This window comes from Ipomoea nil, unplaced genomic scaffold (genome assembly GCF_001879475.1).
Source record: "Ipomoea nil cultivar Tokyo-kokei standard unplaced genomic scaffold, Asagao_1.1 scaffold1438, whole genome shotgun sequence".
Taxonomy (NCBI): domain Eukaryota; kingdom Viridiplantae; phylum Streptophyta; class Magnoliopsida; order Solanales; family Convolvulaceae; genus Ipomoea; species Ipomoea nil.
In genome coordinates, this window is record NW_017617866.1 from 129,876 (window position 1) to 157,663 (window position 27,788).

A 27,788-nucleotide genomic window follows, 5' to 3' on the forward strand; every position below is an offset into this window, starting at 1 on the left:
CCGACCCTGGCTTCGCTTAGAGTAAGGATCCTTCCCTGAATGGTTGGCGTTGTGATCTTGTGAGGAGAGACGACCCTGGGGTTTTTAGGCTCTCGAGTGGGGTTTGTGTGATCCCCTTCAGGTTTCCTTTTGTACCCCGGGTGTGTCTCCCGGGGTTGGTTTGAGATTTGTTGTAGTTGGGATGCCTTGGCATAGGCTTCTCTGAGGGTTCCTGGCTCTTGTGTGGCCAGTGCTCTTTGGTGTTCGGGATCAAGGCCTGTTATGAACTTCTTGACCTTGATCCTCTCGGTGGGTACTAGCTCGGGGGTGTGGCGAGCCAGTCGACGGAATTGCTGGTAGTATTCCGTGATCGGGGTGGCACCTTGTTTTAGGTGGAGGAACTCTTCGTATATGGCGGCTCTTAGATGATTGGGATAGAATTGTTCTCGTAGTCGTGTTTTCAGGGTTTCCCAGTTGGGTTCGAGATTCTGTTCGTATGTGGGTTTCTCGTGAGCCCACCAAGTGTCGGCCTCGTGTGTGAAGTAGAAGGAGGCTATTCTTACTTGGTGGTTTTCTGGGCAGTTGGTTGCCCGAAATATCTTGTCAAAGGCCCCGAGCCATTCCTCGAGGGTCGTGGGGTCTTCGTTCCCCGAGAAGGTGGGTGGTTGGCGTGCCGAGACTTGGTGGTGGATTTCCAAGTTCTCGTTTGTCGGTAAAGGTTGGGAAACGGTAGTACTCAGTGCGTGGGTAATTTGAACTAGGTGTTGCAGATTCTGAGTCAAGAATTCCTGAGTGGGGAGCTTCGGTGTCCCTACCTGTTTCCTTCTTGGCGCCATCCTGGTGTTCATGGGTCGATGTTAATTTGCATTCTTACCTTGATGTGATAAATGGAGGGGGGAGTTTTCTTTTAAATAAGTGAGGGAGGGTCAGGTGTAGGTTTCACAGTCTCACCGCGTGTCCTAAGATTCCTGAGTCCTATGTTCCTTAATACCTAGAGTCCAAGCCTAATGTCCTAAAGTCCGGTCTTAAGAGTCTTATCCTAGGGTCAAACTTAGGCTCTGATACCAACTGTAACACCCCAGATTTTCAAGACTTTTAAAACTTATATAATAAAGGTAGAATCTCATTAAATCCCAAGATACGATACAAAGAGTATGGGGTGCTATGCCACACCTGAGCTGGAGAACTCAGGTGCACAGGCTAACTAACTAATATCCTTAGTAAAGAGAATGCATAACATGGCACGCAGGCCGAAAGGGAAACTATCTACTTCCACATTCCAGGGTTCTAGCGTGCTCCAGTGTCTACTCTTCTGTGCCTGAAAGCCAAATATATCTGTTCAGCGAGAGATGCTGGTAACCCACTCCAACGCGTTGAAATACAATACATATATATATATATATATATATATATATATATATATATATATATATATATATATATATATATATATATATATATATATATATATATATATATATATATATATATATATATATGAAAAACCATTTCGAAGCATGAAGATATAACCTGAGAGACTCTAGCTTTCAAATAAGGGAATAGACTCGACAGATAGGGGTAACCACAACTAACAGACATAACCAAGCGTAGACAATTCACAAGCATACGATAGATAAGCACAGCCAATAATCATGAGCAAGCATACACAGTTTACTAGCATATATCCTATTGTCACGTTTTCATATCAGTCATAACATCAATCCTCCTGATCACATCACGTAGCACACTTTGTTGGCGCCACAGGACCAATCGCATGCCATACATGAGGGTCAGCGCATATAGCTCTGACGCGGACCCGCAGCACCCTGCCCCGTATCGCAACACGGAGGGATCGATCGCAACCGACCGATGAACCGCAGCTCATCATAGTTTGATCGCAACCAAACAGTGGACCGCAGCCCAAGAGTATGTCATCTGACCACAGCCAGGAAAATGAACTGCAGCTCATGTATAACGTTTGATCGCAACCAAATGGTGGACCGCAGCCCTATATAATATTTGTATACCTGACCGATCGCAACCGGCCTGGTTAACAGTCAGTATGGTTCTCAACCCATCCAACTGCCCGTATATCCAATTTGATCGCAACCAAATTGGGGTATCATGCACACATAACACATAGCAAGCACATGCAACCCACATTAACACATTGGGAAGGGGGAGAAATCGTATAACGAAACCTATGCGTGATCATCCACATGCTAAGAATACTCCTAAGGGGTTCATACTCCTTACACCTAGGCCAACGGGATACCAATCCAACTAGCATGCAATATACAAGACTTATTCAACCTACGAATGGTACCCGAACATCAAACTAGACATAGGCACGATGGACGGAGTCCGTTGGGACGTCACGGGGGTCGGGGAAACATCAAACTGGGAAGCCGGAAACCCGAGGTAGGGTATTTTCCAACGGGTAGCCGGTGGGTGAGGGTTCACCCGCCGGCTGCCCACCGGTGGCGTGACTCCGGGCAGCGGGTGTCGGGGAAACATCACGTAAACATCAAGAACATCATATAATTATCAAGAACATCATATAATCATCAAGAACACCATATAATCATCAAGAACCTCTCAAGATCACCAAGATCACCTATGGAGTCACAATGCCAATTATCAAGATCAATATAACGAATCATCAATCACGCATGAATAAGGGGGAAATCCTAAGAGGGGAATTATAGCTATGAAAATAGTTTTTGTTGAGACATGAGTTACCTCTTTAGCCTTAATTAATTCCTTGGCTATGAAGGATCTTTCTTTAATCTTTCTTCTTTCTTGATTTCTCCTAGGGGAATTCTTGGAATTCTTGGTGTGGTGAGAGATTATTGTGGTGGGGGTTCTAGGTGCCTTCTAAGTTCCCTATTTATATATCTAAGAATCTTACTTGGGGTCTATTCCTTCTAGGACTTGGGGTTGGGTTTAGAGATGAGGGCCCATGGACTATGGTGGGCCTTTTCCTAATTAATTCCTGTAATTTAATTCTTTCTTTTGGGTAATTGGTTAAATAATTAATTGGTTTTAGGGGTCGTAACACGGGGTGTTACAGCTAATGCCGCCAACCTTTACCGAATCCAACTTCTATAATGGGGAGTTCGGGAGCATATCCGGAAAAGGAGTAACGGAAGTGGGAGACCACCTGTAAAGAGAACTAGGACGCCAATTAAGTGCAAGGAAGTAAAGTAATGCATGAACAACGCCTTTGCTTAATCTTTAGTGCGAGGTAAGTATATCATGTTAACTTGTGAACCCTTTGCCTTAGCTTAAAATATCATTCGCCCTTGAATCCCAGCCTCTTGATATTCCTAATTGTTGGAATCCTTGCCTTGAATCCTTGGTTATCCTTGAAAGCAATTAAACTGTGACACCCCAAAAATCCACACTCCAATCCATGAATTAATTGAGTAATTAATTCTATTTCTCTTGAGGAATTGATTCCTAAAATCCTGATTTTTTTGATACTCAAGGACTAGTATTTGACTAGTCAATCTTTAAGTTGTGTTGTACCTTGTGCTTTGGGAGGAGTTCCCTTGTTCCTTACACTTTCTAAGAGTTAGTAAGGGTAGCCTTGTCTTTTCACCAAGAGTTAGTTTTGTAACCTAAACCTAGAAGACTTCTTCATTTAATTCCTCACAATTCCTAGAAAAATATCTCTACCTTCTCTCTAGAAAAGAAGAGTAGCTTGTTCTTCAAGCCAAGTGAGACTTTTGACAAGATTCCAAGTTTTGCTTCCAAGATTCAATCTTTCACCTATTTGGGCATCTAGAAGGGTAAGATCTAAGCTTGTCTAGTATTGTTGGTTCCATCTTAGTTGTCTTTTTCTTAAAGCTAGGATCTTTATGATCTTTTGGTTTGATCTTGAAGTGGGTTTGGTTAGTGAACTTAGTGGAGAGCTTGTTGTGGTGTAAGAGGAGTCTTTTGGTTTTCAAGAGGTAACCCATGCTCTACAAAACCTATTTTTCTTACCTATATATGATTTCTTGGCTTCTATTTGTGTTTTGCTATGAAATGTGAGAGTTTATGCATTTATCTTGTGATATTGCATATCTAGAGCTTGTGTTTAGGATTCCTTTGTGCCATTGCTTGGCATTTTCCATGGTTCAAGTCATTTTGTTGTGTTTGGTGAGATTTGGTATGTTTTGGACTTGAATTTGTGTTTGGAGAAGAAAATCTCCGAAGGGATTGTTTGACACAGGAGCGTGTACTCGCGGGCAGAACGGCGGGGAGAGCCCTACCTGCCGCCTACCCGCCTGTACACGGGAATGTGGGTGTTGTACCCGCGGGCAGAACGACGGGTAGGGGCCTACCCGTGGGTCCACCCGCGGGGTACACGGTGGCGTTTGGTTCAGGATTTGTTCCCCGTGATTTGTTTGTCTCGGTGTTTGGTCTTTTCGCTTCCCGTTGTTCTTTTGTGGAACTATTTGAGTGTTTTCTTGATGTTTCTTAGGTCTAGAGCTATATGGTAGGTATCCATGTAGGATCTTTGGTGTCGTGAATCGTGCTAAGTGTTCAACATTGTGTTTCGTTGAACCAAGAAGTGTCTTGTGTGTTCCTCGGAACTATCTTGAGTTTCTCCGTTGATAAGCATGCTAGTTTGTTGTCTTAATGCTAGCGTGTGTGTTGTTCGTACCTTTCGTTTGGTTGATGATAACTTGCGTTTTCATCGTTGTTGTTGTTGGGTGGTGACTCGTTCCTTGATTGAGTATGTTTCATACCTTCGTTGTAATCCGTTGCTTGACTTTCGTGTGAGTGGTGGTGCGTGTGTGGCTCTACCTGGATTGCACGATTAGTGGTATGGGACGCTAGTCACCAAGGTATTGCAGCGGTCCTCGTGGTGGCCGTGATGTGATTATGGAGCTGTGGCTGAGTCCACGTGATTGGGGGATAACATTGTGTTATCCGGGCATGTGTTGCCGTGATTGGTGGGTTTTCGTTGGTGGTTATAGGTGGGGGACGACGGTCCTGGCGGAATAAGGTTGGACTTGGCTGTACAGGGGTTTTCTGGAGGTAATGGTTGGCTTTGAAGGTACAAGGTTGGGGGTAGCCATAAGGTTGGAACAGGGCATAAGGAAGGCATATCAACTCGTGATGGGTGATGTCACGAGGGCTTGTGTAGCCGTTGTTGTGTGATCTTCTCTCGTGACTTGTGTAGTCACGGAGGCTTGTGTTGTTTGGCATGTGTTGCCGTTGGGTGAGTCTTTATCCTTGTGTGTGGTTAACCTTTGTGGTTGGGATGTGTTCCCGGTGTTATCCTTGCGAGTGGTGAGTCTTGTGTCGTCTTTTAATCTTGGCTTTTGACTTATATATATGTATTCCGTTTCAAAAATGGTTTTTATATCTTATATCTACCTATTTATGATACTTAACGGTATTGGTGGGTTACCAGCATCTTTCGCTGACCGGGCGTCGCCCCGATGTTTATCTTTGTGTTCTTTCAGGTGTTGAGTAGTCGAGCGCGATGTCTAGAGCTGGTAGCTTAGTACCTGTACCTTTAGACTGTGTTTTTGGTGGCCTGCGTGCCAATGGTTTTAGATTGTTTTTAGATGGACGTTTTGGGATAGTGTGTTACACGTGCAGATTGTCGCCTTAGCGTTACCTCGTGTGGTATACGTGGCATAACACCCCTGTTTTGGATTTCTTTTATCCAGTTTCTGTTTATCTTCCGCTGTGCTAGTTTTATTGTTAATCTGCATGTGTTAAGGCTTGTTTTTAGGTCTTGTTGTTTTTGTGGGGGGTGTTACAGTTGGTATCAGAGCTTAGGTTTTGAGCCTTGGTTTAGAGCCTAGGAAGAGTTGAGTCTGGACTTTCTAAGTGTTTAAGTGTTTTTTGAGACCTCTAAGAGACCTTAAGAAGGTAAGTGTTAGGCTTAGGATTCTAGGTTGCGCGGTGAGATGTGCGTTGCTTTCTGTCTTGCTTGCTTGCTTGCTCTTTTGGTAACCTTGTTGTTGTAGCAGAAGTCTGTGATGCCTCCTCGCCATCGAACCTTAGTGTTTGAAGATGTGGGTGAAGTGGTTAAGAAATCTCGGTTGACTGAAGCTAGCAATGCTTCTGGGGTGATTGAGCGGTGGATTCAGAGTGGTACGTTCACAAGGGTAAGTCCTAGTGCAGCGGCTTTGCCAGCACACTGTGATGTAAGAGAGTTTGGGAGGATAGAGGTTCATCATCCGGTGGTGGGGTCATCTGAAGAGAGGGTGCTTACCTTAAATGAAGTTCGAACAAGTGACAGTGACGTAGTAGTGGGAACCTTCCTTGTGCAATCTGTGCCAGCAACAGTCTTGTTTGATTCAGGGGCGTCTAACTCGTTTATATCATTCGGCCTCGTGAAGAAGTTGGGCTTATCTGGGGGCACTGGAGTGAGGTTTGACGTGAAGGTAGCATCGGGAGAAGTTAGGATGTGTGATCGTCTTTTTGAGGACATCAAGATTTGTATCAAAGGTGAATAGTTTTCGAGTGATCTAATCCAGTACGACTTGGATGGGATGGATGTGGTCCTAGGTATGGACTGGTTGGGGCGGTTTAGAGCCCAAATCTTGTGCAAAGATCAGAAGGTAGTGCTACGAGGACCCAGCGGGAAAAGAGTGTCATATCGTGGAAAGATGGAAGAACCCGGAATTAAGTTGGTGTCTATGGTAAAGATGAAGAGGTATATGGACAAGGGCAATGATGTGTACTTGTGTTCGGTCGAGAACTTGAAGGCAAAAGGAGAGGTAGCTCAATCTATTCCCGTAGTCCGTGAGTTTCTTGATGTTTTTCCCGAAGAAATACCGGGTATGCCGCCTGCTAGGGAAGTGGAATTTCAGTGGATCTTATGCCGGGCACTGCACCCATCTCTAAAGCCCCTTATCGTTTGGCTCCGCCTGAAATGCAAGAGTTGAAGGCTCAATTGCAAGAACTTCTTGATAAGGGTTATATCTGGCCAAGTGCATCGCCTTGGGGAGCTCCGGTGTTGTTTGTAAAGAAGAAGGACGGGAGTATGAGGTTGTGTATCGACTACCGGGAGCTGAATCAAGTTACCATCAAGAACAAATACCCTCTCCCAAGAATAGACGACTTGTTTGATCAACTCCGTGGCGCGGGAGTGTTTTCCAAAGTTGACTTGAGGTCAAGATACCATCAGATAAGGGTAGCAGACAAGGATATCCCTAAGACTGCGTTTCGGACTCGGTACGGTCACTATGAGTTTACAGTTATGCCGTTTGGGATGACTAATGCTCCTGCAGTTTTTATGGATCTGATGAACAGAGTGTTCAAGCCCCACCTCGATGATTTTGTGATCGTGTTCATCGACGATATTTTGGTTTATTCAAAAGATAAGAGAGAGCATGTTGGGCACCTTCGGACGGTACTTCAAATCTTGCGGGAAAAACAGTTGTACGCCAAGTTCTCTAAGTGCGAGTTTTGGAAAGACAGTGTGGCGTTTCTAAGCCACGTGATTGATAGTAGGGGGATTTCTGTGGATCCGGACAAGATACGGGCAGTGAAAGATTGGACTATACCTTCATCGGTGTCAGAAGTAAGGAGTTTTCTTGGTTTAGCAGGCTATTACCGAAGGTTTGTGTTAGATTTTACCAAGGTGGCTCAACCGTTGACTAAGTTGTTAAGAAAAGAAGTGCCTTTCGTTTGGAGCTAAGCTTGTGAATCAGCATATCGAGATTTGAAGGAGAGGCTCACGTCTGCACCAGTTTTAATTTTGCCATCGGGAACGGAAGGGTTTGAGGTATACAATGATGCGTCCAAGAAAGGACTAGGTTGTGTGTTGATGCAAAACGGGAGAGTGATTGCTTACGCCTCACGTTAGCTTAAGGTTCACAAAGAGAATTACCCTACGCACGATTTGGAATTGGCCGCGGTGGTGTTTGCTTTGAAAATTTGGAGGCATTATCTCTATGGGGTGCGTTGCAAGATATTCACGGATCACAAGAGTCTCAAATATATCTTTACCCAAAAGGATCTCAATATGCGACAACGAAGGTGGTTAGAACTCATCAAGGACTATGAGTTAGATATTCAGTATCATGAAGGAAAAGCTAATGTGGTGGCGGACGCCTTAAGTCGGAAATCGAAGCATACCGCTAGTTCTATTTGGGTGGTGGCGGATGAGCTTTGTAAGGAGCTTCAACAGATGAGCTTAGAAGTGGTGGAACAAGGAAATGTGGAGGCAGAAGTTCGTTGCTATAACTTGAGGATTGTACCTACGTTTCTGGGAGAAATCAAGGAAGAGCAGCAAAGGGATATGTTTTTGACCAAGGTAAGGGATGACCTAGCTAGAGGAAAAGGGGGACCGTTTGAGTTGTCTGCGGATGGGGTGTTGAGGTACAAAAACCGTGTGTGCATACCCGCGTCATATGATCAGTGGAAGCGACGGATTTTGGAAGAGGGTCATAACACACCCTATTCGGTTCACCCCGGGGGAGACAAGTTATACAAAGATGTGAAAGGCTTCTTCTGGTGGCCTAATATGAAGAAGGAAGTTGCAGAGTTTGTAGGGAAGTGCCTTAATTGCCAAAAGGTTAAAGCGGAACGTTGTAAGGTTAAGGGGTTGGTACAACCGTTAGAAATTCCACAAGGAAAGTGGGATTCTATATCTATGGATTTCGTGGGAGGATTACCGACGACCCGTTCGGGTAAGGACAAAATCTAGGTAATAGTTGATCGTCTGACTAAGACCGCTCGCCTTATTGCTATGAAGGAGACTTGGACAATGACACAGTTGGCTCAAGCTTATGTCAACCAAGTGGTAAAGTATCATGGAGTTCCGAGGGATATTGTCTCCGATAGGGATCCAAGGTTCTTGTCTCAATTTTGGGAATCCTTGCAAGCAGCCCTTGGGACTAAGCTAAGTCTCAGTACGGCTTTCCACCCAGCCACCGATGGACAAACAGAAAGGACGGTACAGACTATCGAGGATTTGTTGAGAGCTTGTATGTTAGATTTTCAAGGGTCTTGGGAGGACCATATGGATTTGATCGAGTTTTCTTACAACAACAGTTATCATTCGAGTATTCGCATGGCACCTTATGAAGCTCTCTATGGACAGAAGTGTCGTAGCCCGCTTTGTTGGGAGGATCTTGTCAATCCGATAGTGTTGGGGCCACAATACTTGTTGGACACATCCGAGAAAGTTAAACAGATACAGGAAAGGATGAAAGCGGCTCAGAATCGTCAAAAATCTTATGCTGATTTGGCTAGAAGACAGGTGGAGTTTTCGGTTGGGGATAAGGTTTGGTTGAAGGTATCTCCCACCCGAGGAGTAATGCGGTTTGGGAAGAAAGGGAAGTTGAGCCCTATATTTGTAGGCCCGTATGAAATCTTGGAAAGGATTGGGAGTTTGGCTTACTGTTTGGCGTTGCCTTTGGAGTTGGAAAGAGTGCATAATGTGTTTCACGTATCGCAGCTCAAGAGATATGTTCACGATCCGGCTCATGTTTTACCACCGGAAGTGTTACCGATAGAGGAAGATTTGTCTTATGAAGAAAGGCCGCTCAGAATTTTGGACTTCAAGACTTGGGACACTCGTAGGAAATCTGTTAAGATGGTAAAGGTTTGGTGGTCTCATCATGGGGTTGAAGAAGCTACTTGGGAGCTAGAGGCATCGATGCGGGAGCGGTACCCTGAGTTGTTTGTGGAAGGTACCTTGTTTCCTTAGGTTGTTGTGTGCTTTGTGTGCTTGCTTGTTCTGTTTGTTGCCTTGTTGTTTAGCTAGTTTGTTAGTTGGTGTTTGGGTTAGTTCTTGGTTGTTGTCTAGAAGTTGGTTGTTGTGTTGAGGTTAGAGTTCTTGATGCTCAATATATCCGTTTGTTGACCCCTTGCCAATCCTTGAATTCGTAATGTCTTCTTCTTTGCTTTGGAACCCTTGTGAGAACTTTTGGAGTTTTTGACCAAAAGGGATATTCTTGAAATTTCTTGTCACAATTTTGTTTCCTTGTTACCTTCATTTTAACTCGTTGTACCCAAGTTTCGGGGACGAAACTTCTTTGAAGGGGGAGAGGATGTGACACCCCAAAAATCCACACTCCAATCCATGATTTAATTGAGTAATTAATTCTATTTCTCTTGAGGAATTGATTCCTAAAATCCTGATTTTTTTGATACTCAAGGACTAGTATTTGACTAGTCAATCTTTAAGTTGTGTTGTACCTTGTGCTTTGGGACGAGTTCCCTTGTTCCTTACACTTTCTAAGAGTTAGTAAGGGTAGCCTTGTCTTTTCACCAAGAGTTAGTTTTGTAACCTAAACCTAGAAGACTTCTTCATTTCATTCCTTACAATTCCTAGAAAAATATCTCTACCTTCTCTCTAGAAAAGAAGAGTAGCTTGTTCTTCAAGCCAAGTGAGACTTTTGTCAAGATTCCAAGTTTTGCTTCCAAGGTTCAATCTTTCTCCTATTTGGGCATCTAGAAGGGTAAGATCTAAGCTTGTATAGTCTTTTTGGTTCCATCATAGTTGTTGTAACACCCCAGATTTTCAGGATATTTAAAACTTATGAAACAAAGGTGAAATCTTATTAAATCCCAAAAACAGAATACAAGAGTACGGGGTGCTATGCCACACCTGAGTTAGAGAACTCAAGTGCACAGGCTAACTAACTAATGCCTCAATAATGTTAATGTGTGAACATGGCACGCAGGCCGTAGGGGAAACTAACTACTTCTATGTTCCAAGTTCTAGCGCGCACTAGTGACTTACTCTTCTGTTCCTGAAAGCCAAATATATCTGTTCAGCGAGAGATGCTGGTAACCCACTCCAACGTGTTGAAATACATTACATATAGAGATATATATAGATATACAAAAACCATTTTGAAGCATGAAGATATATCCTACGAGACTCTAGCTTTTAAAACCGGGAATGACTCGACAGATAAGGCTAGACACAAGCAACAGTTATAACAGGCGTATACAATCCTCCACAGGCAAGACAGATAAAGCTGAGCACAATTAATAATCATAACCCAATGTAAGCAATCCCCAGCATAGATCCCATAGTAACATCCCCCAATATAATCATAAACACACTCATCCATATCTCATCACATAGCACACTTTGTTGGCGCCACAGGACCAATCGCATGCCCATACATGAGGGTCAGCGCATATAGCCCTGACACGGCCCCGCAGCACCCTGCCCCGTCTCACATTACGGAGGAGCCGATCGCAACCGACTAATGAACCGCAGTTCTATATAATATTTATATACCTGATCGGTCTCTACCATCCTGGTTAACAGTTGGGATGGTTCTCAACCCATTCAACTGCCTGTATAGTGGACCTTTGTCCTATATAATATTTATATACCTGACCGGTCTTTACCAGCCTGGTTAACAGCCGGTATGGTTCTCAGCCCATCCGACTGCCCGTATAGTGGAACTTAGTCCTATATAATATTTATATACCTGACCGGTCTCTACCAGCCTGGTTAACAACCGGTATGGTTCTCAGCCCACCCGACTGCCCGTATAGCCCGATTGATCTCAACCAATTCGGGGTGACACGCACACATAACACGTAGCAAGCACATGCAACCCACATTAACACAATGGGAAGGGGAGGAAACATATAACAAAACCTATGCGTGATCCTTCACATGCTAAGAATAGTCCTAAGGAGTTCATACTCCTTTCACCTAGGTCAGCGGGATACCAATTCAACTAGCATGCAATATATAAGATTCATACAACCTACGAACGGTACCCGAAATATCAAACTAGACATAGGCACGATAGACGGAGTCCATTGGGACACCACGGGGGTCGGGGAAACATCAAACGAGGAAGCCGAAATCCCGGGTTGGGGTATTTTCCAGCGGGTAGCCGGTGGGTGGGGGTCCACCCGCCGGCTGCCCGCCGGCATGCACTGTTCCGGGCAGCGGGTGCCCGGCGGGCAGCTGCCCGCCCGCCGGCTGCCCGCTGCCGGGACTGCCCGACTTGGCCGCGGGTAGGTGGCGGGTCCCCTACCCCCACCTACCCCCCACTGACTCTTTTCATCACAAAAACGCCCCAGGAACCATTGTGGAACCTGAAACCATGCTTAGACACTTTACAACGCAATTAACGATCAACACGTAGTCAATTAACGGATCAAATACGAGAAACGTACAGCACATAACCTATCATGCTTTTCTAACATAATCGACACCCCAAACATGCAATTTCCCACCCGATACACCAAGAATGATATCATACGATACAACCTAGGGTTCTAATCACTTTTATACCCACAAGAATACGATTCGTCCTCCAATTACAAGATTCGGTGCAAATAACACATAAGCATATACAATTATCAAGAATGACATATAAACATCAAGAACTCCACATAATCATCAAGAACATCATAATTATCAAGAATCTCCCAATATCAAGATCACCCATGGAATTATCCCATCAATCATCAATAATAATATCGCAAATCATCAATACACAATAATATGGGGAAATCCTACGGGGGAAATCATAGCTATGAAAATAGGTTTTGTTGAGACATGGGTTACCTCTTAGCCTTAATTAATTCCTTGGCTATGAAGGGTCTTTCTTTAAGCTTTTTTGCTTTCTTGCTTTCTTGATTTCTTCTAGGGGGATTCTTGGAGCTCTTTGGGGTGGTGGGCGTTATTCTTGTGGTGGGGGGTTTCTAGGTGCCCCTTAAGTCCCCTATTTATATATTTAGGTGTCCTAGTTAGGAACTAATATTATGGGCTTGCTAGTTCTATTTCTTTTGGGACTAAGGATTGGGTTTAGGGATAAGGGCCCGTGGACTATGGTGGGCCTTCCTAATTAATTATTGTGATTTAATTCTTTCTTTTGGGTAACTGATTAAATGATTTAATTGATCTTAGGGGTCGTAACACGGGGTGTTACACTCTCTCCCCCTTATCGGGAAGCTTCGTCCCCGAAGCTTGGTCCTTGCCGAGTGACTTTCTCCTAGTTACCTGGTGTGAAAAGTTCGGGGTAGCGTTCCCTCATTGTGTCTTTGAGCTCCCACGTTGCTTCCTCGGTCCCATGGTTGGTCCAGAGGACTTTCACCATTTCTATGGCTCGGCGACGGGTGTTTCTTGTCTTGGTGTCCAAGATCCTCACGGGTCTTTCTTCGTATACTAGTGACTCGGGTTGAAGCACGTGGCTCGGGTCGTGTACGTATTTCTTTAGCTGGGATATGTGGATTATGTTGTGTACTCGTTCTAGTTCGACGGGTAGGGCGAGGCGATAGGCTAGGTTCCCAACTTTTTCTATGATTTCATAGGGGCCGATAAATCGAGGGCTGAGCTTCCCTTTCCTTCCGAATCTCATCACCCCTCGTGTGGGCGAGATTCTCAACCAGACCTTGTCCCCGGTGTTGAACTCGGCTTGTTTCCTCTTTAGGTCGGCATAGGACTTTTGGCGGTCCTGGGCAGCCTTCATCCTCTCCCGGATGTGCTTGACCTTGGTGATTGTATCCTGTAGGTGTTGGGGCCCTAGTGTTATTGGGTCGACCATGTCTTCCCAACATAAGGGGGTTCTGCATTTTTGTCCGTATAGAGCTTCGTAGGGTGCCATACGAATGCTCGCGTGGTAGCTGTTGTTGTATGAGAATTCAATAAGGTCTAGGTGTTCCTCCCATGTCCCTTGAAAGTCTAACACGCAGGCTCTTAGCATGTCTTCAAGAGTCTGAATGGTCCTCTCGGTTTGGCCGTCCGTGGTGGGGTGGAAAGCAGTGCTTAGTTTTAGTTGTGTCCCCAAGGCTAATTGCAGTGATTTCCAGAATTGTGAGAGGAACCTGGAGTCTCTATCGGATACGATGTTTCGGGGGACTCCGTGATACTTCACTACTCGGCTCAAGTAGGTTTGGGCTAGTTGTGTCATTGTCCACGTTTCCTTCATGGCGATGAATCGCGCTGTTTTGGTTAGTCGGTCCACTATGACCCAAATCTTATCCTTGCCGGTCTTCGTTGGGGGTAGTCCTCCGACGAAATCCATGGATATGGAATCCCACTTTCCTTGTGGTATCTCAAGGGTTGTACGAGTCCCTTGGGCTTGCATCGTTCGGCCTTCACCCTTTGGCAATTCGGACACCTGGCCACGAAATCCGCGATTTCCTTTTTCATGTTGGGCCACCAGAACGACCTTTTTACATCTTGGTATAGCTTGTCACCCCCTGGGTGAACCGAGTATGGGGAGTTGTGTCCTTCCTCCAAGATTTGTTGCTTCAAGTGGGGGTGCGTTGAGGGCACGCACCACCTACCTTGGTAACGGAGACTACCGTCTTCGTGTATTTTGAAGGGTCCTTCCTTCCCCTGGGTTAGGTCGAGGCGGATTTTATCTAGTTCCGGATCCTACTGTTGCCCTATTTTGATTTCCTCGAAGAGCGTAGGTACGACTTGTGTGTTGAATAAGTGGATGTCGGGGTGGTTTTGACCTTGTTTTATTATTTCCAAATTCAGTCTTTGGAAGTCCCTGTACAGTTGGTCCGGTAGGATCCAAGTGGTGTTGAGGGAGTGGTTAGTCTTCCTGCTTAGGGCATCCGCCACCACGTTAGCTTTTCCCTCATGGTATTGGATGTCCAGGTCGTAATCCTTTATGAGTTCTAACCACCTCCGTTGTCTCATGTTTAGGTCTTTTTGGGTGAAGATGTACTTTAGGCTCTTATGGTCCGTGTAAATCTTGCATTGCACCCCGTATAAGTAATGCCTCCAAATTTTTTGTGCGAACACGATGGCGGCTAGCTCGAGGTCGTGGGTGGGGTAGTTTTCTTCGTGGGTTTTGAGTTGCCTGGATGCGTAGGCTATTACTCGGCCTTTTTGCATTAGCACGCACCCCAACGCCTTCTTGGATGCGTCACTGAAGACCTCGAATCCTTCCTCCCCGGAGGGGATGGCGAGTACGGGTGCCGTGGTTAACTTATCCTTCAATTCTTGAAAGGCCGAGACGCAGTTGTTGTCCCATTGGAAGGTGGTTTCCTTTTTCATGAGTTTGTTGAGGGGTTGGGCTATCCTGGTGAAGTCGGGTACAAATCTCCTGTAGTAGCCCGCCAAGCCTAGGAAGCTTCGGACTTCGGTGAGTGAGCTTGGTGTGGTCCATTCTTTAACGGCACGGATTTTGGCGGGGTCCACCTTAATCCCTTCCTTGGTTATCACGTGACCCAGGAAGGCCACGCTGTCTTTCCAAAATTCGCATTTAGAGAACTTGGCGTATAGTTGGTGCTCCCTTAGAGTTTGCAGGGTTATGCGGAGGTGTCTTTCATGTTCTTCCTTGTTTCGGGAGTAGACTAGGATGTCATCAATGAATACAATGACGAATTCATCTAAGTGGGGTCGGAATACTCGGTTCATGAGGTCCATGAATATGGCAGGCGCGTTGGTGAGTCCGAAGGGCATTACGGTGAATTCATAGTGACCGTAACGTGTCCGGAAGGCTGTTTTCTGAATGTCCGGTTTGGCCACCTGTATTTGGTGATACCCGGAACTTAGATCAATCTTTGAGAATACCCCTGCCCCTTTAAGTTGGTCGAACAAGTCGTCGATTCGGGGAAGGGGGTACTTATTCTTTATCGTGACTTGGTTAAGTTCCATGTAGTCGATGCATAGGCGCATGCTCCCATCCTTCTTTTTAACAAACAACACTGGCGCTCCCCATGGGGAGGTGCTAGGACGGATGTAGCCCTTGTCTAGCAATTCTTGCAGTTGCGTCTTTAGTTCCTTCATTTCTTTTGGTGCTAATCGGTAGGGAGGTTTGGAAGTTGGGGCAGCGCCCGGTACGAGATCTATGGTGAACTCGACTTCTCTGACTGGGGGTGCCCCGGGGATTTCGTCCGGGAAGACGTCGGTGAATTCGTTTACCACTGGAATGGTTTGTGGTTCGGGGGTTTTGGTGCTGAGGTCCTCGACCGAACATAGGAAGGCCTCGCTTCCCTTGTTTAGGTATTTCTTCATTTTCATCATGTTCACCACTTTGATCCCGGCTTTCTGGTGGGTCCCATGGTATGATACCCTCTTACCGTTTGGTCCCCGTAGGACCAATTTTTGTTCTCCGCATAGGATTTGTGCTTGGTATTTCCCTAGCCAATCCATGCCCAAAATCACCTGTACCCCATCCAGTTTGAATCGGATTAGGTTGATGGGAAATTCCACCCCTTGTATGGTGATCATTATATTCTCGTACATGCGGTCGCATTCTAGGATTTCGTCGGAGGCCACTTTGACCTGGAGTCGGACCTTGGTGCTGGTGTTGAGGCCGAGCCGAGTGGCAAACTCGGTTGCTATAAACGAGTTGGTAGCCCCCGAGTCAAATAACACTGTGGCGGGGGTGGCGTGTACTAGGAAGGTTCCGGAGACTATGTTGCTATCCCCAATTTTGGCTTTGCTTAGAGTAAGGATTCTTCCTTGAGCGGTTGGCGCTGTGACTTGGCGGGGTGAGGCGGCCCTGGGGTTTTTAAGGCCGCGGGTGGGGTTCATGTGATTTCCTTCTGATTTCCTTTTGTTTCCCAGGCGTGTTTCCCGGGGTTGGTTTGGCACTTGTTGTATTTGGGATGCCTTGGCATAGGCTTCTCTAAGGGTTCCTGGCTCTTGTGTGGCCAGGGCTTTTTGGTATTCGGGGTCAAGGCCTGTTATGAACCTTTCGATCCTGATCCTTTCGGTGGGTACTAGCTCGGGGATGAGGCGAGCCAGTCGGTGGAATTGTTGGTAGTATTCCGTGATCGAGGTTGCACCTTGTCTTAGGTGGAGGAATTCTTCGTATATGGTGGCTCTTAGGTGGTTGGGATAGAATTGCTCTCGTAGCCGCGCTTTTAGGGTTTCCCAGTTGAATCCGGGGTCTTGTTCGCAGGTGGGTCCTTCGTGAGCCCACCAGGTGTCGGCCTCGTGTCTGAAGTAGAAGGAGGTCATTCTTACTTGGTGGTCCTCGGGGTATTTAGTTGCCCTGAATATCTTGTCGAAAGTCCCGATCCACTCCTCGAGGGTCGTGGGGTCTTCGTTCCCTGAGAGGGTGGGTGGTTGGTGTGTCGAGACTTGGTGGTGGATCTCCAAGTTCTCGTTTGGTAAAGGCTGGGGAGCGGTAGTACTTAGTGCCCGGGCAATTTGGGCCAGGCGTTGCAGATTCTGAGTCAGGAATTCCTCGGTGGGGAGTTTCGGTGTTCCTACCTGTCCTCTTCTCGGTGCCATCCTGGAGTTCATAGGTCGATGTTATTTTGCGTCCTTACCTTGATGCAATAAGCGAAGGGGGGAGTTTCTTTAAGTTAGAAAGGGATAAAGTGAGGAGAGGTTATGTGTAGGTTTCACAATCTCACCGCGCGTCCTAAGATTCCTAAATCCTATGTTCCTAAGTACCTAGTGTTTAAGCTTAATGTCCTAAGGTCTGATCTTAAGAGTCTTATCCTAGGGTCAACTTTAGGCTCTGATACCAACTGTAACACCCCAGATTTTCAGGATATTTAAAACTTATGAAACAAAGGTGAAATCTTATTAAATCCCAAAAACAGAATACAAGAGTACGGGGTGCTATGCCACACCTGAGTTAGAGAACTCAGGTGCGCAGGCTAACTAACTAATGCCTCAATAATGTAAATGTGTGAACATGGCACGCAGGCCGAAGGGGAAACTAACTACTTCTATGTTCCAAGTTCTAGCGCGCTCCAGTGACTTACTCTTCTGTGCCTGAAAGCCAAATATATCTGTTCAGCGAGAGATGCTGGTAACCCACTCTAACGTGTTGAAATACATTACATATAGAGATATATATAGATATACAAAAACCATTTTGAAGCATGAAGATATATCCTACGAGACTCTAGCTTTTAAAACCGGGAATGACTCGACAGATAAGGCTAGACACAAGCAACAGTTATAACAGGCGTATACAATCCTCCACAGGAAGACAGATAAAGCTGAGCACAATTAATAATCATAACCCAATGTAAGCAATCCCCAGCATAGATCCCATAGTCACATCCCCCAATATAATCATAAACACACTCATCCATATCTCATCACATAGCACACTTTGTTGGCGCCACAGGACCAATCGCATGCCCATACATGAGGGTCAGCGCATATAGCTCTGACACGGCCCCGCAGCACCCTGCCCCGTCTCACATTACGGAGGAGCCGATCGCAACCGACTAATGAACCGCAGTTCTATATAATATTTATATACCTGACCGGTCTCTACCAGCCTGGTTAACAGTTGGGATGGTTCTCAACCCATTCAACTGCCCGTATAGTGGACCTTTGTCCTATATAATATTTATATACCTGACCGGTCTTTACCAGCCTGGTTAACAGCCGGTATGGTTCTCAGCCCATCCGACTGCCCGTATAGTGGAACTTAGTCCTATATAATATTTATATACCTGACCGGTCTCTACCAGCCTGGTTAACAGCCGTTATGGTTCTCAGCCCACCCGACTGCCCGTATAGGCCGATTGATCTCAACCAATTCGGGGTGACACGCACACATAACACGTAGCAAGCACATGCAACCCACATTAACACAATGGGAAGGGGAGGAAACGTATAACAAAACATATGCGTGATCCTTCACATGCTAAGAATAGTCCTAAGGGGTTCATACTCCTTTCACCTAGGTCAGCGGGATACCAATTCAACTAGCATGCAATATATAAGACTCATACAACCTACGAACAGTACCCGAAATATCAAACTAGACATAGGCACGATAGACGGAGTCCGTTGGGACACCACGGGGGTCGGGGAAACATCAAACGGGGAAGCCAAAATCCCGGGTTGGGGTATTTTCCAGTGGGTAGCCGGTGGGTGGGGGTCCACCCGCCGGCTGCCCGCCGGCGTGCACTGTTCCGGGCAGCGGGTGCCCGGCGGGCAGCTGCTTGCCCGCCGGGACTGCCCGAGTTGGCCGCGGGTAGGTGGCGGGTCCCCTACCCCCACCTACCCCCCACTGACTCTTTTCATCACAAAAACGCCCCGGGAACCATTGTGGAACCCGAAACCATGCTTAGACACTTTACAACGCAATTAACGATCAACACGTAGTCAATTAATGGATCAAATACGAGAAACGTACAGCACATAACCTATCATGCTTTTCTAACATAATCGATACCCCAAACATGCAATTTCCCACCCGATACACCAAGAATGATATCATACGATACAACCTAGGGTTCTAATCACTTTTATACCCACAAGAATACGATTCGTCCTCCAATTACAAGATTCGGTGCAAATAACACATAAGCATATACAATTATCAAGAATGACATATAAACATCAAGAACTCCACATAATCATCAAGAACATCATAATTATCAAGAATCTCCCAATATCAAGATCACCCATGGAATTATCCCATCAATCATCAATAATAATATCGCAAATCATCAATACACAATAATATGGGGAAATCCTACGGGGGAAATCATAGCTATGAAAATAGGTTTTGTTGAGACATGGGTTACCTCTTAGCCTTAATTAATTCCTTGGCTATGAAGGGTCTTTCTTTAAGCTTTCTTGCTTTCTTGATTTCTTCTAGGGGATTCTTGGAGCTCTTTGGGGTGGTGGGCGTTACTCTTGTGGTGGGGGGTTTCTAGGTGCCCCTTAAGTCCCCTATTTATATATTTAGGTGTCCTAGTTAGGAACTAATATTATGGGCTTGCTAGTTCTATTTCTTTTGGGACTAAGGATTGGGTTTAGGGATAAGGGCCTGTGGACTATGGTGGGCCTTCCTAATTAATTATTTTGATTTAATTCTTTCTTTTGGGTAATTGATTAAATGATTTAATTGATCTTAGGGGTCGTAACACGGGGTGTTACAGTTGTCTTTTTCTTAAAGGTAGGATCTTTATGATCTTTTGGTTTGATCTTGAAGTGGGTTTGGCTAGTGAGCTTAGTGGAGAGCTTGTTGTGGTGTATGAGGAGTCTTTTGGTCTTCAAGAGGTAACCCATGCTCTACAAAACCTATTTTGCTTACCTATATATGATTTCTTGGCTTCTATTTGTGTTTTGCTATGAAATGTGAGAGTTTATGCATTTATCTTGTGATATTGCATATCTAGAGCTTGTGTTTAGGATTCCTTTGTGCCATTGCTTGGCATTTTCCATGGTTCAAGTCATTTTGTTGTGTTTGGTGAGATTTGGCATGTTTTGGACTTGAATTTGTGTTTGGAGAAGAAAATCCCCGAAGGGATTGTTTGACACAGGAGCGTGTACTCGCGGGCGGAACGGCGGGGAGAGCCCTACCCGCCGCCTACCCGCCGGTACACGAGAATGTGGGTTTTGTACCCGCGGGTAGAACCACGGGTAGGGGCCTACCCGCGGGGTACACGGTGGCGTTTGGTTCGGGATTTGTTCCCCGTGATTTGTTTGTCTCGATGTTTGGTCTTTTGGCTTCTCGTTTTTCTTTTGTGGAACTATTTGAGTGTCTTCTTGATGTTTCGTAGGTCTAGAGCTATATGGTAGGTATCCATGTAGGATCTTTGGTGTCGTGAATCGTGCTAAGTGTTCAACATTGTGTTTCGTTGAATCAAGAAGTGTCTTGTGTGTTCCTCGGAACTATCTTGAGTTTCTCCGTTGATAAGCATGCTAGTTTGTTGTCTTAATGCTAGCGTGTGTATTGTTCGTACCTTTCGTTTGGTTGATGATATCTTGCGTTTTCATCGTTGTTGTTGTTGGGTGGTGACCCGTTCCTTGATTGAGTATGTTTCATACCTTCGTTGTAATCCGTTGCTTGACTTTCGTGTGAGTGGTGGTGCGTGTGTGGCTCTACCTGGATTGCACGATTAGTGGTATGGGACGCTAGTCACCAAGGTATTGCAGCGGTCCTCGTAGTGGCCGTGACGTGATTATGGAGCTGTGGCTGAGTCCACGTGATTGGGGGATAACATTGTGTTATCCGGGCATGTGTTGCCGTGATTGGTGGGTTTTCGTTGGTGGTTATAGGTGGGGGACGACGGTCCTGGCGGAATAAGGTTGGACTTGGCTGTACAGGGGTTTTCTGGAGGTAATGGTTGGCTTTGAAGGTACAAGGTTGGGGGTAGCCATAAGGTTGGAACAGGGCATAAGGAAGGCATATCAACTCGTGATGGGTGATGTCACGAGGGCTTGTGTAGCCGTTGTTGTGTGATCTTTTCTCGTGACGTGTGTAGTCAGGGAGGCTTGTGTTGTTTGGCATGTGTTGCCGGTGGGTGAGTCTTTATCCTTGTGTGTGGTTAACCTTTGTGGTTAGGATGTGTTCCCGGTGTTATCCTTGCGAGTGGTGAGTCTTGTGTCGTCTTTTAATCTTGGCTTTTGACTTATATATATGTATTCCGTTTCGAAAATGGTTTTTATATCTTATATCTACCTATTTATGATACTTAACGGTATTGGTGGGTTACCAGCATCTTTCGCTGACCGGGCGTCGCCCCGATGTTTATCTTTGTGTTCTTTCAGGTGTTGAGTAGTCGAGCGCAATGTCTAGAGCCGGTAGCTTAGTACCTGTACCTTTACACTGTGTTTTTGGTGGCCTGCGTGCCAATGGTTTTAGATTGTTTTTAGATGGACGTTTTGGGATAGTGTGTTACACTTGCAGATTGTCGCCTTAGCGTTACCTCGTGTGGTATACGTGGCATGACACCCCTATTTTGGATTTCTTTTATCCAGTTTCCATTTATCTTCCACTGTGCTAGTTTTATTGTTAATCTGCATGTGTTAAGACTTGTTTTTAGGTCTTGTTGTTTTTGTGGGGGGTGTTACATAAACACCCGTTATGCCTTTACTTACTCTTTGTTATATATAATTCATCCTTGGAAACCTTAAATTGTTATGAGCTTGGAATCATTGACATTGCTCTAATTTTGTATCCCTCTCTTCCGAACCCTTTCTAAAACCCTACAAGAGGTGTAAACCCCTTGCTTTGTCTAAATTGCGTGAAGGTTGATGCTTATTAGGTTGGTGTTAGGATAGTTGTTAAAAATGACTCGGCGTGTTAAGCAGAGGCAACGGAAGCATAGAAAGTACTATGCACTAAGCTTCACAGCAATGAAGATCTTACTTTGGAATGAGGACCTCGATGGTTTTAAGGCACCGTAAGAAGTACATGCGATACACAAAATCGCCAAACGTCATGCGGCGGCACTCCAAGAAAGAGAAAGGCATCACTAAGCATTTGGTCGCTAAAGGATTAAATGGGACCGGACGACAAGCCAAACTTCAAGAAAGACCAAGAGGGCTTGTTGTTAACCAAGACAAGGAAAAGGCAAAAGATTGGATTACAGCCAGCTACCTTATGCAGATTCCAAGATTGCCAACTGTGAACAAGACGCGACCTATTGAGCAATTAGTAAGGGCATGCATGAATCCTTGGGGAAAGGAACAATGGATCACCTCAAGGTGTTGACTTTAGTAAACGACTTAAACTCACGTCTCATTTCCAAAAATGTATTATCGATTGCGTTAGTTGTGAAGTTACAGTTGAACCCTACAATTCAACCAACTAGGAATGATTGACAAAAAGAAACGTGCAAAGTCGAGTTAAGAACTTGCGCTACAGACTTACAAAAGCCTCAAGTCAAGCCCTAAGGATGGACCGAGTTTCTTACAATCTTGGTTATCGTTCGCATCTTCAAAAGGACTCCTTCAAGATTTTGTAAAGAGCAAGAATGCCGACACCCATGGTACAAACCCATTCCAGTCCTTAACCCTTTGTTTACCTTACTAAATGTCCCCGAATCCGTGAAGAATAATGGAGACATCCTTTTCACCCAAGAAGAACAAAATAAGACGACTAGAGTCTAAGGACATTTCTTATCATAAGATTTCGTGCACCCATTCTAGGGTCGTACGTTCACGGGAAGTGTATGGAACACTTTGGTAGCAAGACCTCAATTACTTTAAGGGTCAAACAAGGAAGTAAAATAACTCGTAAGGACCGCCAAGTCATTTCACAACAAGAATCAATAACGGACTGCATTCCAAGAAGGAAGGAAGCGTGCTAAGAGCTTTCGCTACTAGAAGCATCACCAAAAGGGAGCAACAAGCCAAATTTTGGGAGGGACGTGAGGACGTGCTAAGGATCTCACCTACCAAGGAAGAGATGAAATTCAATAAAACGAGGAAACCAACCCAAAGTCCCTTGATCCTTAAGAAACCCCAACAAGAATCGGGAGTTGAGACCTAGGGATTGGCTTTGCTAACCAACAAGGTCAAGACTTTTGGGCATTTTGGGAGAGTATGCACGGAATTCATCACGGGAATTCCTTCAAAAGCGATAAAGATGGATAAGATTTTAGCTTGGGAAGGAAAGATCAACGGAAACCTTAGAGACAGGTGGTGCCAAGACTGAAAGGGCCATCAGTTCGTCGTTACGTCATAATTTAACGAAGCTACAAACAGGAATAATCGCTTGAAGTCAAGAATCCTTAACCCCATTCTAGCCAAATTCCTTTCCTTTCTTTGTCTATCGAATACCGTTTCATTAAGGGACCCATTCTACCCTTTCAAAACTCATTTTTGATTCCTTATTTCAAATGATACCATACAAGGTGGCAACCTTACTTCCTAAGTTGCAACTTTGAAAACTTTGATCCTATTTCCTAAATTGACTTTGTCCTCAAGATTGAAACCCGAATCGTCCACTCTCATTATCCTTCCAACCCAATCCTTATGGTTCTATTCATGGCTATAGGGTTGCTAGAGGTGCTCCCCATATCTCACATTTATTTTTTGCTAATGATAACCTACTGTTTTTCAAAGCTAATGCACAGGAGGCTGGTGAGATTAAGAATTGTTTGCCTATGTATGAGAATTTATCTGGGCAGGTGGTTAATTATCATAAATCTAGCATATGTTACAGCAAGAATACATGTGAGACAGACAGAGAAGAAGTGGCGGGCAGATTCTAAAAGCAGTCCAGGCCCCTAATTTTGGAAAATATTTGGGACTACCTTATTTTTTAGGAAGAAACAAGAATACAACTTTCTCATATATTGAAGATAAAATCAGGCAGAGAATTGGATCGTGGAACAAGAAACTATTATCGTAGGCCGGTAAGGAAATCTTATTGAAATGTGTGGCTCAGTCTTTGCCTACGTTTTCAATGGGTGTTTATGTAACACCCCAGATTTTTAAGACATTTTAAGCTTATATAATAAAGGTAATATCTCATTACATCCCAAAGTATATCATAAGTGTACGGGGTGCTATGCCACACCTGGGCTAGAGAACCCAGGTGCACAGGCTGTCTAACTAATATCCATTGAAACACAATGCATAATATGGCGCGCAGGCCGAAAAGGGAAACTAATCTACTTCTACGTTCCAGTTCTAGCGCGCTCCAGTGCTCTAGTCCTCTGTGCCTGAAAGCCAAATATATCTGTTCAGCGAGAGATGCTGGTAACCCACTCCAACGCGTTGAAATACAATACATATAGAGATATATATAGATATACGAAAACCATTTTGAGCATGAAGATATATCCTACGAACTCTAGCTTTAAAACCGGGGATGACTCGACAGATAAGGCTAGACACAAGCAACAGTTATAACAAGCATATGCAGTTCACAACAGATAAGGCAGATAAGGCAAAGCATAAACAATGATCATAACCCAACATGAACATTCCCCAATATAAATCCCATAGTCACATCCCCCAAGACACTCGTAATCACAACTCGTCCATGTCACAACACATAACACACTTTGTTGGCGCCACAGGACCAATCGGATGCCCATACATGAAGGTCAGCGCATATAGCTCTGACACGGCCCCGCAGCACCCTGCCCCGTATCGCAACACGGAGGGGTCGATCGCAACCGACCGATGAACCGCAGCTCATCATAGTGTTTGATCGCAACCAAACAGTGGACCGCAGCCCAAGAGAATGTCATCTGACCGCAGCCAGGAAAAAGGACGAACCGCAGCTCGTATAGAAACGTTTGATCGCAACCAAACGGTGGACCGCAGCCCAAGAGTATCAATCTGACCGCAGCCAACTTCTGAACCGCAGCTCAGGATAACCAATCCGATCGCAACCGAATTGGGGTAAAACACACATATAACACATAGCAAGCACATGCAACCCACATTACACATTAGGAAGGGGGAGAAAACGTATAACAAAACCTATGCGTGATCCATCACATACTAAGAATAGTCCTAAGGGATTCATGCTTCTACCACCTAGGTCAACGGGATACCAATTCAACTAGCATACAATATAATAGACTCATAAACCTACGAACGGTAACCGAAACATCAAACTAGACATAGGCACGATAAACGGAGTCCGTTGGGACACCACGGGGAACGGGGGAACATCAAACGGGGAAGCCGGGATCCCAAGGTGGGATAATTTCCAGCGGGTAGCCGGTGGGTGGGGGCCACCCGCCGGCTGCCCGCCGGTCTTTACTGTTCCGGGCAGCGGGTCGCCGGCGGGCAGCTGCCCGCCCGCCGGCTACCCACTGCCGGGCGGTGTTTCACGGCCGTGGGTAGGTGGCGGGTCCCCTACCCCCCACTGACTCTTTTCACACACTTTATGCCCCGGGAACCGTTGTGGAACCCGAAACCATGCTTAGACACTTTACGACGAAATTAACGACAACACGTAGCCAATTAACGAATCAAATACAAGAAACGAACGGCACATAACCTATCATGCTTTTCTAAATATAATCAACACCCAAACATGCGATTTCCCCACCCGATAATCCAAGAATAAGATCATACGATACAACCTAGGGTTCTAATCACTTTTATATCAACAAGAATACGGTTCGTCTTCTAATTGCAAGATTCGGTAAGAATAACACATAAGCATCAAGAACGTCACACAATTATCAGGAACAACACATGATCATCAAGAACTCCATATAATTATCAAGAACACCATAATTATCAAGAATCTCCCAATATCAAGATTGTCAAGATCCCCCATGGGATCATCACATCAATTACCAATAATAATCATCATAACTCGCCAATATACAATAATATGGGGAAACCCTAAGGGGAATTATAACTATGAAAATAGGTTTTGTTGAGACATGGGTTACCTCTTAGCCTTAATTAATTCCTTGGCTATGAAGGATCTTTCTTTAAGCTTCCTTGCTTTCTCGATTTCTCCTAAGGGGATTCTTGGAGCTCTTTTGGGGTGGTGGGGCGTTAATCTTGTGGGGGAGTTCTAGGTGCCTCTTAAGTCCCCAATTTATATATTTAGGAGTCCTAATTAGGAACTAATATTATAGGCTTGCTAATTCTATTCCTTTTGGAACTAAGGATTGGGTTTATGGGTTGGGTTTTGGAACTAAGTAATTCTATCCCTAATTAATCATTATAATTTATTCTTTCTCTTGGGCTATTGATTAATTAATTAAATGGTTTTAGGGGTCGTAACACGGGGTGTTACAGTTTATTTGCTACCTGTGTCAGTTTATTCAGCTATTGAGCGAACCATGAACTGGTATTGGTGGGGATCTGGAGCCGACCGAGGTATTCACTGGCAAGCGTGGGATAAGTTATGCATCCCTAAGAAACATAGGGGTTTGGGTTTCAAGGATTTACGGGCATTTAATTTGGCATTGTTGGGTAAGCAGGCATGACGCTTTCTTACTAAACCTAATTCTTTGGTGGCTCGTTTTTACAAGGCTAGATACTATCCTAAATGATCATTCTTTGAAGCATGTTTAGGAAATAACCTTAGTTTCTGTTGGCGTAGTATTATGGCAGCTAAAGGCATGGTTTGTAGTGGTGTGAGACGCAGGATTGGGGATGGGGAATTTACGCTAATTTGGGAGCATCCTTGGCTCCAAGATGATCAAGATCCTATGATACAAACTGAGATGCCTCCTCAACTCACTGGTGCTAGAGTAGTGGGTTTCATTTACCAGGATATTGGTATGTGGGATCATTCAATTCTGTCAGATATTTCCGTACCTACTGATGTAGCTCGTATTTTAAAAATACCAGTTTCCCCAGACTGCGAGGATACTTGGTATTGGCATGGGGATCCTAAAGGTTACTATTCTATTAAGAGTGTCTTCAGGCTAATCATTGGGAATTAGGAGAATAATAGTGGGACATTTGATAAATGGCTCACCATTTGGAAGCTTAAAATCCCCCCCAAATGGAAAACTTTTCTATGGAGAGCTCTAAGTGATACCCTCCCCACCACAAAGAACTTGCTTATAAAGAGGGTGGATGTTGAACCAAATTGTGCCATGTGTGGTATCATCCATGAAGACACTATGCATGCTTTGGTGTTATGTGATTTTGCAAGCAACATTTGGAGCCAATATAGCCTTTCAATTCCTAATATTGTGAAAAATATTTTTCATGCTTGGTTTAGTCAAGTCTTGAATATTCTAGACACTAATAGAATTATGTACACAGCTGGAATTCTATATTATATTTGGAGGGCGAGGAATGGTGCGGTCTGGGATGCTTGTCTTCCATTGCCAAGAAGAGAGATTGCGGCTGCCACTTCTGCATTGCAAGCATGGCGTCACGCTCATCCGGACGCCGGCCGCCAGCCACCGACCGAGACTGCCGAATCATCCCACTCTGCCTTGCTTGCCGAGGCTTTCCCTGCCGCTACCAACAATGAATCTGTGCCACTGCCGAGCCAACCGAGAAGGTGCCAGTTACCGACATGCGACGAACAGTGCGACGGTAGGAGCAGTTTTCCTAGACGGGAATGGTGGGTACATCTCGGCCTTCAGTGCTTCTCTCTCGGACTGCTTCTCCCCACTTATGGCCGAGGCATTTGCATGCAAAGAAGCCTTATCATCGTTGAGGGATCGCGGAGAACGGTCTATAGTGCTACAAACAGATTGTCTAATGCTTCAACAGTTGCAAGATTTACATGTCAGCA

At 45.1% G+C, this 27,788-nt stretch overlaps 1 protein-coding gene across 1 annotated transcript; it reads left to right on the forward strand.

The window, feature by feature from the left end:
* Nucleotides 1–7,192: 7,192 nt before the first annotated feature.
* Nucleotides 7,193–26,979, forward strand: LOC109188591. The gene is made up of 5 exons (XM_019339221.1): nt 7,193–7,554; nt 7,975–8,533; nt 8,747–9,632; nt 26,357–26,503; nt 26,606–26,979. The coding sequence occupies exons 1-5, from the start codon at nt 7,193–7,195 to the stop codon at nt 26,977–26,979; spliced, it is 2,328 nt and encodes a 775-aa protein (XP_019194766.1).
* Nucleotides 26,980–27,788: the final 809 nt, after the last annotated feature.